Source organism: Nomascus leucogenys, chromosome 2 (genome assembly GCF_006542625.1).
Source record: "Nomascus leucogenys isolate Asia chromosome 2, Asia_NLE_v1, whole genome shotgun sequence".
Taxonomy (NCBI): Eukaryota; Metazoa; Chordata; class Mammalia; order Primates; family Hylobatidae; genus Nomascus; species Nomascus leucogenys.
The window spans coordinates 9,423,583-9,440,281 of record NC_044382.1 but is presented as its reverse complement, the minus strand read 5'-3'; the positions used below and the strand labels follow the sequence as shown (position 1 = coordinate 9,440,281).

The window sequence follows — 16,699 nt, the reverse complement described above, 5'->3', positions numbered from 1 at the left end:
GTAAATGAGATTTGGCAACCAGACAGGTAAACAGAGCACAGTTCTTTTAGGGAAGCCGGCAGAGCCGTGAGCTCTTGCAGCTTCATCCCTCTGACTGCATAAGAAAGAGGCTGAAATGTCAGGGCAACCAAGATTCAGAGAGAACTTTGAAGAGAGCCACCCACCAGCATGACTAAGTGCTCTTGGGGACAATCCCTGTTCAGAAAGCAGAAAGCAAATATCCAGATGTTATGAGCTGCCAGATGTGATTAACAGAGGAAAGGTGAAGTTGCCTACTTAACCATCTGAGCAGCCCTCCCTCAAAGTAATCCAAGAGTTTTCTGCAAAAGTATTCATCAACAAAACAAATGGAGGCTCCAACCGTCTTCCATTCCCATCCCTTTTCCTCTCTCCCTCTCATTGAGTCAGAACAGTGGCCTATTTTTAAACCACTGGCAATGTATTCTCTCGTGGAAACGTGGGGGCTTCCTGACACAGGCTGATGCTCACTCACAGGAGATACAAGTGCGCTGAAGGCTGCGCCCACTCACCAGTCCTTCCTCTCCCCACAAGAGTGGGGCAGAGAACACTTAGGGAGGAGAGGGCCTCAGGAGGGAGCTTCTGCCTGTGCAGAGGACTAGGGATTATCTGATGCTGGATCTCATGACAGGGATAACTGCAGACTTCCCTCCTCCGTGGAAGGGAAGGTTTACACTTGGGTAAAAACCAGCCCCTTATACAGGTACCAAGACAGAGCTCAAGCCTGAGAAGAAGGGAAACAAACCCTGGAAGCTGATTCTAGCAACTTTTACAGAAAAGGAGTGTAAGTGGGTCTCAGTGTTTCTTTAACATGCATCTAATGTGCCTTAAGTATAATAGCAAACATTCTACTAAAAGACTGGAGACCTTTTTTAACAAGGTTATAAGGCCAATTTATAAAAACAAAACAAAATAAAACAAAAAACACTAAAATGAAATAAATACTTTAAGAAAGGAGGTTGTGCTGTACTTACAGTCGCTCCAGCTGCTTCAGGTCCTGGAAGGCGCCTCTCTCGATGACGCTGACCTGGTTGTCTTCCAGATGCCTACAACCACAGAGATGGCAATGACTAAGGACAAAGCTGGGCTCAGGGACCCTCATACTAGGCTTCATGCCATGCAGGCATGGTCACTCAGCCCTTCCCATGACCGTCAGGGTCCCTTCAACTGGGATCAGTCTGATGGGACAAGATAACTCATATCCCAGCTTGGTGTCACGGTAACCAGGGTTTTGCCGCCTGCACACTTCTACCTGAGAGATTGGTTTCCATGCCTCTATTTTAAGAATGTTCTCAGTAAATGTCCCCCCAAGCACTGCAGGATGTTGCGCAGAAAAGGAAGAGGTAAAAGCTGCTCTTTATAAAAACCACACATAGATTCAGCATCTCTTCCCTGGGAGCTCCCTCCTCCAAGGATTCAAAAATACTTCATTGAAAAGGGCCTTCCCTGCTCACCCTAGTAGAAAGGGTGAGGCTATTGTGAAACGACTGGCTGTTGCTAAGAAAACCAGCCTGGTCTCAGGAACTCCTCTCACCGAGAGCCCAGCTAATCCCAACCTCATGATGATGGTCCTAAAAGATCAGGCTCCCTCCCTCCAGCCACACGCTTCACTCACCTGCCTAAGTCCTCCAAGCAGGTGATTACAAATCCTAAACACCCTGTATAAGTGAGTCTGGTTCATGCATGGAGTATATCCAAAGAATTTAGCATCTAATGAAATGTTTGTTTCCCTAACTTAAAAAAAAAAAAAAAATGGCCGTTTAAATGGATGAGCTGAACAGCGGAGAGGAGAAGCAATGAAGCTATGTAGCTTCCATTGGGGGCTGACCTCAGGCTGGGAAATGACACAGATTGCACATGGTGGCTGAATGGGACTTAATGGGGATGCAGCTGTGATTGGAGAATGTTTCTTTAGAAAGTGGAGTTTAGGAAGGGCTGTGGATTCCTCTGGATTACTCAGGAGGAGAGGTACCCACAAGCACCTAAGCAAATGGCAGATGGAGAGGAAGAGCAACCCTGGGAAGGCTGCATCTTTATGTCAACCTGTATGCTCCATGACAGTCTCTCCCTATTAGATGTTTCATAACCTCCTGCACTTCTCAGCCTTGACACTTGGGCCCTTGTGTTTAGTTCCCAAGTCTATCTTCCCCACTATGCCTAAGGAGCAAGAAGATAGACATTCTGTCCATCATCCTACTCCCAGTCCTAACACAGTTGCCTAGCACAGCAGGCACTTCATAAATGCTTACTGAATGAATGAAAACCTACAGAAGACTTTGGGCCATGGCACATACCGACTGTATATGTGTCTGGGACAGGTAACTGTTTCATTTGGGCTCGATGATATTTTACATTTTTGTGAATTTGTTGCCAACAGTTGAAAATCAGGATATTTCACATGTACACACATCCACACCCCGCTAAAGAAACTCCTTTTGAAAAATCAGCTCTCACATTTCCAAATATCAACTGACCAGAAGTAGAACTGGTCAGGCGAGGGTCCCCAGCCCCACAGTTTGCCATGTCCTCATCTGCTCTGCTTCTCACATTTCTATTACTTCTGGCCCCTTACAAGCTCCTCGCTTAACACCTATAGAAACGATTGAAGGGAAAGGCTAAAAGACTTGCCCAAGGAGAAATTATTTATGCCAATTCCCACAGCCAGGTAGGGTGGGCACCCTATCTCCCAGTCTGGTGAGCATACCAGATTTAGTTTAGAAGCCCTGTTTTGCTTGCACATTAGCTGATGATATAAGAGTGGGTTAACTAGCCAACCTCTCTGAGATTTAGTTTCCTCATTGGTAAAATAGAGAAAATAAAACACTGCAAAAGTTCTTACGAGAATAAAAATGGAATAAATAAGTAAATCATCTAGCCCAGGTTCTGCTATACAATTAGAGGCTTAAGAAATGTTGGCCGGGTGCAGTGGCTCACTCCTGTAATACCAGCACTTTGGGAGGCTGAGGCAGGTGGACCAGGAGGTCAGGAGTTCAAGACCAGCCTGGCCAACATGGTGAAACTCTGTCTCTACTAAAAATACAAAAATGGGCTGGGTGTGGTGGTGCATGCCTGTAATCCCAGCTACTCAGGAGGCTGAGGCAGAAGAATCACTTGAACGTGGGAGGCGGAGGTTGCAGTGAGCAAGATTGCGCCATTGTACTCCAGCCTGGGTGACAGAGCAAGACTCTGTCTCAAAAAAAAAAAAAAACCAAAAAAAAATATGTTTTTCCCTTCTCTTGTCTTCCTTTTCCATTCTACCATATGCATGGAGGGCCTTGGAATGCTAATAGTCTCACAACAGCATAACATGCTAAATAGGGCCCCACTTCAACACCACTGACTGGAGGTTTGCTGAGCTAAGTTTTTACTATCCATCCACCAATCAAATCAATCACAGACTTTGTAGTCATTATTTCCTTGCTGGATAACAAGGACCAACTCTAGGGTATTGTAAGTACCACATTCCCTCTGGGTTTCTGAGGGAGCCTAACTCACCCCTTCTATAATGAATCTTAGTTCTGTGCTAATGAATCTAACACTTCAAGCTTCTTTCAGAGAGGGGAGTAGAAGAGATGCAAGGATATCTATATGAGATACACCGTTTCCACCTTGTGCAGGCCCTGGAAAGCTGACTTTTATTGGCTTCATCAAGAAGTTGTTTTTTTCCTCCCCAAGACAAGGTCTCACTGTGTCACCCACGCTGGAGTGCAGTGGTGCAAGTTGCTGGGACTATAGGCACATGCCACCACACCCAGCTAATTTTTTTTAGTGGGGGGTGGGGGGGCGTAGAGACGGGGTTCTACAATGTTGCCCAGCCCCTGCCCAGGCTGGTCTAGAACTCCTGAGCTCAAGCAATCCACCCACCTTGGCCTTCCAAAGTGCTGGGATTACAGGTGTGAGCCATCGCATCTAGCCATCAAGACCATCAAGAAGTTTTTTGACTTCTGGATTACTGTCAAGGTCAGCCAAAGACAGTCACCGGCAGATCAGAGGGTGGAGGAAGAGTGTGGTTGGGGGATTTACTCTTCTCCATCCCTGCCAAGCCACTTCGGGCTGACTGCATCCCTCTACCTAAGACCACAGCTTCTGTCAAGCAGTCCCTACTTTTGCCAGGCTCTGACAACCACTTCCTCCCTGTGCTCCTTAAGGCCCAGGGGACAGTAGTGGCCCCATTTTGACTCTAGCCTCAAGGAACTGCACTATCTCCTCTATGTTTCTCTTAATCTTGCCCTCACCTCTAAATAAGTCTTTACTTCGCTCTCCTCATTTGCCCTCTTTTCTGCTGGGACCCTCACTGACCGAGTGTCTAGATCCCTTCCAGATCTACTTCCTAGTTCCACCACAGTCCAGCCTAGAACCTGGCAATCAGAGGCTCAACAAATCATCAATATTTGATGAATAAATGGATCAGTGAACGAATGAGCTAAGACCCTCCCATCCAGACTTCTGGGGTGAGATGCAAGCCAGGAGCATGCACTAAAAGCCATTGATACCTTCCCTACATTTTCAGACAGGGGATCCAGGAAGGGCTGGACACTCAGAAGGGCTGTCCATGGCTGGAGTCTGTTCTGAATTAGAACAGAGCCTGTGTTCATTTTCAGCTTTTTTGGCATTGTTATTTTTTTAGCTTTAGCACTGGATCAGGATCAGAAATCGCCCCCCATGTGATGATGGCTGGGGTGGAGTTTAACTTTTTTATTAACCCCATTCGGGATAAAGCTGGTTCCCACAACATTGTGAGCATAGCAGAGCCCTTAGACTACCAAGAAATGGAACATAATCGATACCACCAGAAGAGACTTTTTCCTATTCCCACCCCATGGGAGGAAAAAAGAAAATGTCCTGGGCAATTCTTCTATCTTCTCCTTAAATGCTCTTCATTTAGGGAAAATTGCCCCGGGTTGAGACTGAAATTCCTCAATCTCCATTTTATCTGCTTTTGCCCATATTAACAGTTTTGACATAGAAATGGGTGGCCAATTATTCAAGACTACTGAATCTTTTCTAGCTTCTCTAGAAATTGTAAATAAGAAACAGATATGGGGAATGTGCCAAGGTGTGAAAAAAATCTTTTTAAAAAAGATAGTTGTCTAGGTTACTCAGCTAAAAAGAATAGATTGAGGAAAAATATGGTAAAAATGTCTGGATATTTTATTGGTGTTAGTTAGAAAGCATTTCAGCTATTCCACCAGGCAGATTCTTTCACAGTAATAAAGGGCCACTTGAATGGGATTGTCTTTGGGTTGATAAGGAAGATAATGGAAACGGAGTATATTAATAGTCTATGGGGGGTGGGGAGTAGGGGAAGGCTTTTTGGCATTGCTTATCAAAATAAGAGCAATGTACCAATTAACTGAAAAGATAAACTGTAGTCAAAGGAATGTTGCAGACCATCCAGGGGATATTAAAACAATCTTTTGTGATTATTTTAAACTTTCTATTTGCAGAAAGCAGATATGAAAATTGGAGTTTTTATTAGTCTTTCTGATGTAATGCTAAGAAAATCAAAGGGTTGTTTTTGACTTTGTTAGAAAATGAAGCATTAGGTGAAATTTCTGACTTGTATAAAAGGAGATCTCTCACAGATGCAGGGGAAATAAATAAATAAAAATAAAGTGAGAAGGTAAACAAGCATCTATTTTTTAACCTGGCAAATGACATAGAATCAGGAGTTGCTACCTATACCTCTTCAATAACAATCGCCCTGAAACTGAACCAGCTACTTCCCCCACCCTGATCCCAGTCTCGATTCTGATCCATGCACACCTTGTCAGAACTACCAGTCCCTTGACAGACACATGGCTGCTGGGGCAAAAGACTTGGCACAGGGTGTGCCTTCCTTTGAGGGTGGTGAGAGGAGAGTATTTGAGACCAAAGATGGAGAACATGTCGGTGTGGAGAGCATCTGCAAGCTGGAGGCCCAGGATTCAGATTCCCCCTGTCCCCCCAACATGTGTACATAACAGAAGCTCTGACAAGCCCCCACATTATCAGTGCTGCCTTTACAAAATGGGTAGACTATCACTGTCTTAGTTTTCTTAGCTTTCTATAATGCGAATACACAGTGGCACCGCATGGAGGTTAGAAAGCACAGAGTCTAGCTTCCAGTTCTAACTCCTTCAGTCACCTGCTATGTAGAGGTGGGTCTACTTAACCTATCCGCACCTCTGGTTTCCTCTGCTACAAATAGCGGCTCATAATAATGCCCCACCTTGTATGTTACCACTATGTAATACTGTGCTGAGCCCATGAAAGTATCATATCCATCATCATTATTACTAACAACTCAATCAGAAATGAAAAACAGTGTTGTAAAATTAATGCTTCGCAAGTAATGACAATAATCAGAAAATGTTAAAACAATGAAGCACTACATGTGTAACTATGGGAGTTGAAAATACTTCTAACTACGTATTCCTTATACTGCAGATGAGAAAACTGAGGCCCTAGAAGGAAAAATAATTTGCCCGAGGTTTCATGGGTGGCTAATTCCAAATCGGGACCACAGCCTGGTACTTTCTGAACCAAATTCAAAATTCATTCTATTTTTTATATAGGGCGATTAGTAAAAAGGAGGTAGCTTCAGGTACCAAGACTTTAGCTGTTACTTCTAGTAACAATTTGCCAGCTAAGATTCCATGGCATACAAATACCAAGGCAGTGGCCAATTGACCCAGGCTGTACTTCTTGCCTGGAACCACACTTATGGGTCAAAATTAACCACCAAGTAAAGAAGGAAAAGAAAATCTAAATTGCTTTTTCCTGTACCTCTGAATGTCTTAGACTTTTCGACAGACAAGCACTTGGGAAGTTTATCACTCACAGACTTAAGGATGGATGAAAGTGTTCAATATTCAGCAATGAAACCTAATATTCCTTGCTCCCCTAGTCCATCAATGCCCATTTCAAATTTTGCTACCTGTCTGCACAGCTGTGGGTGTTCAGCAAGGGCCCTGACCCTTTCTGATGCTTTCCTCCCCTCCTCTCCATTAAGCTACAAGACAGATAACTTTTGTCCTGATTGCTCTTTTAATGCACAGGCTGGAGAAGAAATTATCATTTCTATGGAAGGGAAGCATGGTTAGTCAACCTGACATCACTGTCATCCTAGAAGCTGGTCATGGTGATTTATTCGTTCATAGCCTTCCGCTTTCCCTATCACTGGAACTAAGTTCTTCCATCGATCTAGCTCAGCTAGCAGCATCTAGACACAGAACGTAATACCTGTCAGCACATGGGTACACTAATGAGGGGCTTTCTGCTGCAGAATGGTGAATTCCTGTTGTCCAGGGCTTGGGAGTGTGATGTCAGGGGCAGTGGAACATTTTTTGCGAGGCTGAAGAGCTAAAAATGAAAACTCACTCGAGAGCCATCAACTACTTACAAGACTCGGAGGTTCTTGAGCCCAGCGAAGTCCGTCTTGGTGATCCTGGTGATATTATTTCTGTCCAGGTCACTGCAATGGAGAGCAAATTCAGGTCAGATTTTTGTGGGTTACAATTGCAGTCTATTTAATCCAGACTGGCTTGGACTGAAGGGACGTTGCTTGTCCAGAAGGCGGCAATTCTGATGATTAACGATATCCCTTGAGCATGCCCGGCTAACCTTAAGGATATTGTATGGAATAAACCATTCATTATGCACATAGCAGAACTCTGTTATGTTTAACTGCCTGCATTCTGTGGTCCCTTCTTTAGGTAACAAATTTTTCTGTTGAAGTTTCCCCTCCCCCAACTCTCAGATCATGTCATACAAATGGGGCTGACTCCTCTTTCCAGCTCTAGGCACTGGCATCTGATCCAGGCCGGGCTGAGAAGTATCTTCAGTTTTCCTGACCATAGCAATTGTTTTAGAAATGCCTAAATGACTCAAAATCCCAATAACTGTTTATCTACTGGGATTGCTAAGCTGTTGAGGGTAGCCAGAAGCCATCTCACCGCCACAAAAACAGTGAGCAGATGGTGCTCTCCTGTGAATGTCCAGACTCACTCATGCCTGAAGCCAGATACCTCTGTATTTCGAGAGTGTATGACCCATTCTATTCCACCTCTCCTATATTTTGATTTAAACCAGTTTGAGTTGAATTTTCTATCACTTGAAATCAAAAGAATTTGCCTGACTTTGGTATGTAGCTAGAAACCAACAAACAAGACAAAAATTGTCTATTTTCCAGCTACTTTGCAAACTCCCCGAGGGCAAAGGCCACATCTCATTTAACTCCATACCCAACATAGTAGATAGAGTATGTGCTTGGTACCCAGCAGAGGTAACTTTACTCATTTCACGTGTTAGGTAAAGACATTTGCATGGATTACTCCTGCCTCAATTTATAGGCTTAAGCTCCTGAATATAGCCCCAAAGAGAAGGATTTGCCATAGAAGAGCTGAAGTGGTGGCAGTGATATTGAAGCGAGGGTGGAGGGCAGCATGGATGATGGAAAAACAGTTAAGAAAAACTGAAGTCACGAATGAGCCTGTGAACAACTGCATGAATATTCCGTGTTCACTAAAATAATCTAACAAGACTGAACGCCAAAAAAAGGAACCATGAATAATATGCTACAGTTCTCAATAATGGATGCTGAATAATTGATCTCTACAGATTCTGCCCTCTTTAACCCTCACTTTTCAGGGTTTTGGCCCTTGGAGTTTCAACAAAGTATCTGTGAATTGTCTTTTCTTTCTGAACATTTATATACTAAGAGCTATTTTTCCAATGATGAATCCCCATCCAAACATTCATCTCTTTGGTTTTCCTAGTCGCTTCCTAAAGATGCCACCCTGCAATTATGTCTCCCTTATACAGTTGCATAAAATGAACAGGGAAGGAATTTTCAGACTCCAGCACTTTATATATATAAAGAAAATCAAGTTTGAGGAGGGATTACTCTCCTGATATCAGACCTAATACTGAAATAAAAATCAAGTGAGTCCTTGAGTAACCTCACACAGGTACCTCCTCCTTTCCTCCTTGAGTTTTCCAATACCTAAAACAGCATCAAAGATGTTTCTGAACTAGCTTGTGATGGAGAAAAGCAGTATTTAGACTTCTCTGGCTAATTTGAGTGCTGGTTTAGAAGAAAAAAAAAAAGCATAGCAAGAATTACCCAGGAAAATAAAGAAGGGTTATCCATGCAGGGATGGGAAACCTGCAGACGGGAAACCTGCAGACAGAAATCTGTACACACTCCAAAGCATCACACGTGTTCTTCTCACCTCCCATCTGAATTCAGATGGATGTTTGGGGACCTAGACAACTGTGAATATGACAATGCAACCAAGGGTTTAATTACCAGGACACAGCATGGTATCTCAGCAGCTTGTGCCAGCATCTGCAGCGCTAATATTTTGAATATTTATTACGTCAAAGCACACAGAGTGCACTGCTGAAATGCTGAGGATGTGGCGGGGGGCGCAGAAGGTGTGCTGTGGGACTGTCCCTGGCACAGAGTTGGTGTTTGGGAGCTGAGCTTCAGAGGCAGGCAGTCCTGAGCTTGAATCCCTGTCCTGCCACTTACTGAATGATCTAACGGCAGTGCACTTCATCTCTGAGGTGCAGTTTCTCCATTTACAAATGAGGCCAACAATCTTGACCTCAGGAGCTTCGATGAGGGTTAAATGAGATGATGTACACACAGCACTTATCTGGCACTTGTTAAGTACTCAATCATGGCAGCTATTACTGTAATTAGTTGAAGTGCATCTCTCCCATCTCAACTCTCAAATTTCAGTTCACCAACAGAAGCTGACAGCCCCGTACCCCAAACTTTGTGCCTACGGATGTATCCTGGGGTCCCCAAGACACTCCTTGTTGGTGTGCTCTCTTCCTACGGGTAAAAAGAGGAGTCTATTTTGTGGCTGAAAAATACAATAATGGGGCCAAGGGTGCCTCCCCAGCCCACTGCCTGTCCTTCGCAGCATTTCTGAGACCCCTGTTTCCTTGGTATCTGAGTGCAAGTGACACAGGGGCTACGGAGGAGGGACAGGCTCTCCCCTCCCACTGAGCTGTGCTGCCAACCTCTGCCCACCTCCCAAACACACATACTGCCAGGAAGGCCAGGGAGCACGTGGGCTTTGAGGTGAGATCCCTCTAGCCCCCAACTCCACACAGCTGGGTCTGGGTGAGTTTGAGTAACTTACTTATACTCTCTGGGCCTGCATGCTTTGTAGCAGCTTTGTCTCCTACTTGCAGGCCATGGGATGATGAGAAACACAAAGCTGGGGATTCAACACATGTGGTTAGAAATGGGAATGGATTACACTGACCCTGAAGAGAGGCTGCTTGTCCCAAGGTCAGCCCCCACTGTCCCGGCCCAGGCTCCTCCAGACCTTTATGACCTTCAGCTCTGGCCTCAAGGGAGTCAGTGTATGTCAGCCTGGGATGGGTTCTGAACTGTCAGCAGGAGGGGTTATCCTGGATGGGGGCCAAGGACAGTGTCCAGATGTGGATGTGGGAAGTGTGGTGGTCTCCAAACACGTCTGTCATTTCTTTCTTTCTTTTCTTTCTTGATACACTTGCTATCAAGAGGTGCTGTCTATGCCCATTTCCCTTGAACTTGAGCAGGCTTTGAGACTGCTGGACAAACAAGACTGGCAGAAATGATGCTGCAGAGCTTCTGAGGCTAGCTTAGAAGAGGCAATAGCGGAAGGGCTCGCTGTCTTGCTCCCCTCACTCGCACTGCAGCCTTGAGCTGCCATATGAGAAAAGCAGATGATCTGAAGCCTCCATGCTGGTGAAACCACGTGGAGGAGGAAGATGAGGATGAGGGAGAGATGCCAGCCCTGGCTTGAGTCTTTCCAGCCCAGGGGTCAGGCACATTAGGTGCAGATACCTTTGGGACTCAGCCTCAGCCACCATCTGGTTATAACTTATGGGAAACTCTAAGCCAGAATCACCCAGCTGAATGAACCACTCTTGAAATCCTGACCCACAGAAGAGATAATACAGTCGTGTACCATATAGCAATGTTTCAGTCAATGAGGATGGCATATCTGATGGTAGTCCTATAAGATCATAATGGAGCTGAAAAATTCCTAGTGACATCGTAACACAACATATCTATCACTCACAGGTTTATGTGTCGCTGGTGAAAAAAATCTACTGTGCTGCCAGTTGTATGAAAGTACAGCACATGCAATTATGTACAGTACATAATACTTGATAATAATAAGTGACTGTGTTACTGGTATTTTCTATGCCATACTTTTATCACTATTTTAGAGCATACTCCTTCTACTTCTTTTAAAAAATAGTTAATGGTAAAACAGCTTCACGCAGGTCCTTGAGGAGGTATTCCAGAGGAAGGCATTGTTATCATAAGAGATGACAGCTCCATGTGTGTTACTGCCCCTGAAGGCTTTCCAGTGGGACAAGATGTTGAGGCAGAACACAGCAAGATGGATGATCCCGACCCTGTGTAGACCTAGGTTAATGTGCGTGCTTGTGTCTTAGTTTTTAATAAAAAAGTTTAAAAAGTAAAAAAAAAAAATTGTAGAAGTAGAAAAATGTTTATAAAATAAGCAAGGGAAGAAAATATTTTTGTATACCTATACAGTTTGCGTTTTAAGCTAAGTGTTATTATGAAGGAATAAAAAAAATTAAAAGTTTATAAAGTTAAAAAGTTGGCAGGGCACGGTGGCTCAAGCCTGTAATCCCAGCACTTTGGGAGGCCGAGGCAGATGGATCACAAGGTCAGGAGATCGAGACCATCCTGGCTAACACGGTGAAACCCCTCTCTACTAAAAATACAAAAAAATTAACTGAGCGTGGTGGCGGGTGCCTGTAGTCCCAGCTACTAGGGAGGCAAAAATACAAAAAATTAGCCAAGCATGGTGGCGGGCGCCTGTAGTCCCAGCTACTCAGGAGGCTGAGGCAGGAGAATGGCATGAACCCGGGAGGCAGAGCTTGCAGTGAGCCGAGATCGCTCCACTACACTCCAGCCTGGGCGACAGAGCAAGACTCCGCCACCCCCCCCCCAAAAAAAAACTTACATAGTAAGCTAAGGTTAATTTACTGTTGAAGAAATGTAAAAATATTTAGCACAGCCTAAGTGTACAGTGTTTGTCAAGTCAACAGTAGTGAATAGTAAGGTCCTAGGTCTTCATATTCACCCACCACTCACTCACTGACTCTCCTGGAGCAACTTCCAGTCCTGCAAGCTCCATTCATGGTAAGTACCTATTTAGGTATACTATTTTTTTTTATCTTTTATACTGCCTTTCTTTTCTATGTCTGATATTTAGCTAGTCATGGTGATATACACCTATAGTCCCAGCCACTAGGAGGCTGAGGTAGGAGGATTTCTGGAGCAATCCAGGAGTTCAAGACTGGACTGGGCAACGTTGCAAGACCCTGTCTCTTAAAAGAACAACAACAAAACAGCAGATATATCTAGATACACAAATACGCACCGTTGCTCTGCATTGTGTTACAACTGCCTATAGTATTCAGTGGAGTAACTTGCTGTGCAGGTTTATAGCCTAGAAGCAATAGCCTATAACCATATCTCCTATGTGTGTAGTAGGCTAGACCATCTAGGTTTGTGCAAGTGCACTCATGACTTTCACACAACAATGAAATTGCCAAGGATACATTTCTCAGAATGTATCCCTGTCATTAAACAACACATTACTGTACCAAAGTGACCACTGTGTCTTAACCCATGAGGTTTTTGGGGTGATTCATTTTGTAACAATAGAGAGGTGGAACAGAAAGGAGGAGAAAGCCATCTCCTGAATACTCAATATTTACCATTAGCAATGGAACCCTATTCACATGGCTTTTTGTGGCAAGGCCTTTCTGAGACTTTTGTGCCACCTCTGAGAACTTCAGTCCTGTCATTATGGTCAAGGATGGCTCATGGGGGCAGAAGGCTCCCGAGTTATTCTGGGGATGAGATGAGAACTGTTCCTTCTCTCAAGCTCAAAGGAGAAAAGACTGTATAATTAGAGATGCCCATCCCTCCAAGTAGGGCTTAGGATGCCATGGGAATCACCTATGATGTTAGGTTACTAATCACAGTAATCATTATTATTCATTGAGCATTGTGGCAGACTGGTGAGTTGTTTTGAGTTGTGCTCAAGACAGAGGGAAAAAGGTTTCATGGACAACTCACCAGACTGCCACAATGCCCAGTGAATGATAATCATGGACATCTCACCAGCCTGAGCATACAGATAGATTACACTTCCTAGCTTTCTTTGCATATATATGCAACCATGTGACTGAATTCTCATCACTATTGCAGGGGCGAAAGTACTATATGCTGCCTTCAAGGCCTGAGGAATAAAACTTTCTGCCCCATCCTTTACACTCTCTTCTCTCACCTTTGGTGGGATTCAGTAGATACACTGAAGGATCCCAGGGATGGGAAATTGAAAGAACCCAATCCCCTGAATGACTGCATGAAACAGAGGCCTCTCCTCCTTTGGACCCCCAAAGCCCCCCACCCCACAACCATTTACACACATTAAACACAGACCTATTCAAGAAATAACTCCTAAACCACTGAAATGTGGAAACTATTTGTTATGGCAGTCTACACTGACAAATAAAATATCTTTGATACAATAGCTTTCTATGCTTTTTTTTTTTTTTTTTTTTTTGAGACGGTGTCTCCCTGTCACCCAGGCTGGAGTGCAGTGGCACGATCTTGGCTCACTGCAACCTCCGCCTCCTGGGTTCAAGTGATTCTCCTTCTCCTGCCTCAGCCTCCCACATAACTGGGATTACAGGTGCTTGCCACCACACCTGGCTAATTCTTTTGCGTTTTTAGTAGAGATGAGATTTCGCCATGTTGGCCAGGCTGTTCTCACACTCCTGACCGCAGGTGATCTGCCCACCTTGGCCTCCCAAAGTGCTAACATTACAGGCATGAGCCACCACGCCCAGCCTTCCATGCTGTCTTCTTCTCTTTGCAACAGTTCTGAAAGGTAGGTATTATCTTACTTCAACAGATTAAAATGCTGTAGATCAGCCTTAATAAAAGCTGATATTTGCTGGACCCATACTGTGCACCAGGTACTGTGCTGAGGACTTTGAGTTCATTTATCTAGTCCAGACAGCAACCATGTATGGTAGGTACTATTATCTCATTTTTCACATGAGGAGGCTGAAATTTAGTTTCCCCCACCCCTACCCTAAGCTTAGAAGATTTTTACCAATAAAGACATTTGACATGAGTTCACATACCAGGGAAGTGGGTAATGCTGAGATTTGAACCTGGGCTCTCTGAATGCAAAGGCCGTAGTTTCACTTATCACATCCTACTGCTCATCTACCATTAGGGCATTTTTTTATACTGCATCAGGTTATCCACTGAATTTTTTTTAAAAGAATGCATAAATAAATGCACAAACAAACATAATAGAATTTCCCACTCCCGTGCCTTGGAGAAAAACAAAGACATACCCTTAGTAACTTTGCTTCCCCCACTCCAGCCAAGACAGCACATTTCCTACCCTGTCTCCCAGTGAAGTCCTGGCCAGGGGAAGTGGCTGAGCCCCTCTGCAAGCTCAAGGAGGAAGAGCTTTCTTGCTGTGTTTGCCCCTGTCTGGTTTTGGTCATGTTACTCAGCATCTGCCATGTTGCCTCTATAAACAGGCATCACCATGGTAATTTGGATTGTTTTTCCCCATCCCAATCAGTGAATCATAAACCAATGCTGAGACTTGGAGCTTTGTGGTATTTTCACATCTGTTTGACACCTTGGGTGGGGTAGGGACAAAGAAGAATTCAGAACAACACTGGAAAAAATGAAACAAAAATGACATTTTCTAGGTCAGGCCACTGGCCTCATCTTGGCACATGTATATCCATACCCTTCTTTTTATTCATTCTGTGGCATTCCTGCAAAATTTTCTTCTGGCTGTGGCACATCTGGGAAGAGTAAGGAGTGAAAAAACAATCCTCAGTGAAAGCATAGTGTGGGGAAAAGGGCTTCAATTATAAATTTAAATGGTGTGGATTTGAATCTCAACCTTTTCACTCCTTAGCTATGTGGCTTTGAGAAAGGCACTTAATTTTATGGAACTCCAGTTGTTGTTGCTGTGACTTTTGTAAAACATGACCCAAAATGCCACGTCTGTCAGATTACCATGAGGCTCAATGGAGAAAGTCCTTTTTTGTTTTTGGAGACAAAGTCTTGCTCTGTTGCTCAGGCTGAAGGGCAGTGGCGCAATCTCGGCTCACTGCAACTTCTGCCTCCCAGGTTCAAGCGATTCTCCTGCCTCAGCCTCCCGAGTAGCTGGGATTACAGGCGCCATCACCACATCTGGCTAATTTTTGTATTTTTAGTAGAGATACGGTTTTGCCACATTGGCCAGGCCGGTCTCGAACTCCTGACCTCAGGTGATCCACCTGCCTCAGCCTCCCAAAGTGCTGGGATTACAGGCGTGAGCCACGGCACCTGGCCAAGGAAGTACTTTCTAAACAGCATTCAGAGTGGTTAATTTTTCACCCACGGGCTACAACAGGTAGGGAGAGGATGCAATGGTGTAGCTTGGAATAGACTTTTAAAAAGATGTTCATCTGTGATGGTGAGATCTGTGATAGTTAGGGCGCACACCATTGCTCAGACCAGACTTTTAATACTACCTGTCCCCTGTACACTGTATATTTACAGAATACTGCCTTCTGGGTTTCAGGAAAGAAGATCAGGTCTCAACATGAAGTAAACCTGTAGGGGCTACCATACAATGCAGTCCTTCCTTATTACAAGGATATTCAGGCAAAGTTAACTCATGTTGGGCATGATGTCTAGGAGATCCTTGTGATGGGTAGGAGGCTGAACTGCATGACCTATAGATCCCTGTCAATCACTCTGTAATTGTCATCTTTTGGGAGCTCAGAGCCAAATGAATTTTTAGAAAATGAAATATAGCTTGGTCCTTGTTTTCAAGAAGCCTGGAGTCTAGTTGAGGAGATGAGCTAAGACTCAGGAGATTCTTAGAGAACAAGGCAAGAATTTGCAAAATGAAATGTTAAGGGATGTGGTCTAAACACCAAGGGGAGTAGACAAGCAGGAAGTCAGAGAGTAGACCTCCTGCTCCTGAATAAGCCTTTCAATGTGTGACGCCTCCACATTCAAGATCCCACAGCATAGCTATCTCAATGGATTGTTCAGTCAGTTACAGATTGAAGTCCTTGTTCTACTCCTTCCCCTCCTTCTCACAACTGCACTTGAGTAGCCTTAAAAAAAATAAACAACTTAAAAAAAAAATTCCATAGTGTGATTTGAGGACTCCTACACAGGAAAGGAGTAAGAGGAGCCAGAATTAAGAGGCCCCCAGAGCACTTGCTGACCCTTCATTTACCACCAGCAAAGAAGAGGTTCCAACTAAATCAGAACAAGTTGGCAAGGAAGCAGTGGCCTCAAGTTTCAGTTATGCACTCACTACGCTTTCCACCTGAGTGGGCCACGTCACAGAAAGGGCAAGGTTCTCTGCTTTTTCACTTCCCTATGAGCTAAACAGGGGATGGGGGAAGGATCAGACTGAGGACAGGGTATTTGTCCTCCCTGAGAGCTCACCCACGTTAGCTAGTTTTGCCAACAAAGATTACAGTTCCTCTTTATGACTGTCCATTTCTTGGTTCCAGGACACTTTTCTTCCTCCTATTTCTTCTGGCTTACAGGTGATAACTGCTCCATTGCTTCTATGGTCTTGGGTTCTACAGTATCTCT

At 44.3% G+C, this 16,699-nt stretch overlaps 1 protein-coding gene across 2 annotated transcripts in view; it reads right to left on the bottom strand.

Moving 5' to 3' along the window:
- The window catches only part of SLIT3 (slit guidance ligand 3), a 639,482-nt gene that overhangs the window by 582,382 nt on the left and 40,401 nt on the right, over window positions 1-16,699 (bottom strand). For both annotated transcript variants that reach the window (XM_030825194.1, XM_030825195.1), the window contains exons 2-3: window positions 7,403-7,474; window positions 993-1,064 (exon numbers count right to left, since the gene is read on the bottom strand). In XM_030825194.1, the coding sequence (XP_030681054.1) occupies window positions 993-1,064; window positions 7,403-7,474 (144 nt within the window). The remainder of the gene's footprint in view (window positions 1-992; window positions 1,065-7,402; window positions 7,475-16,699) is intronic.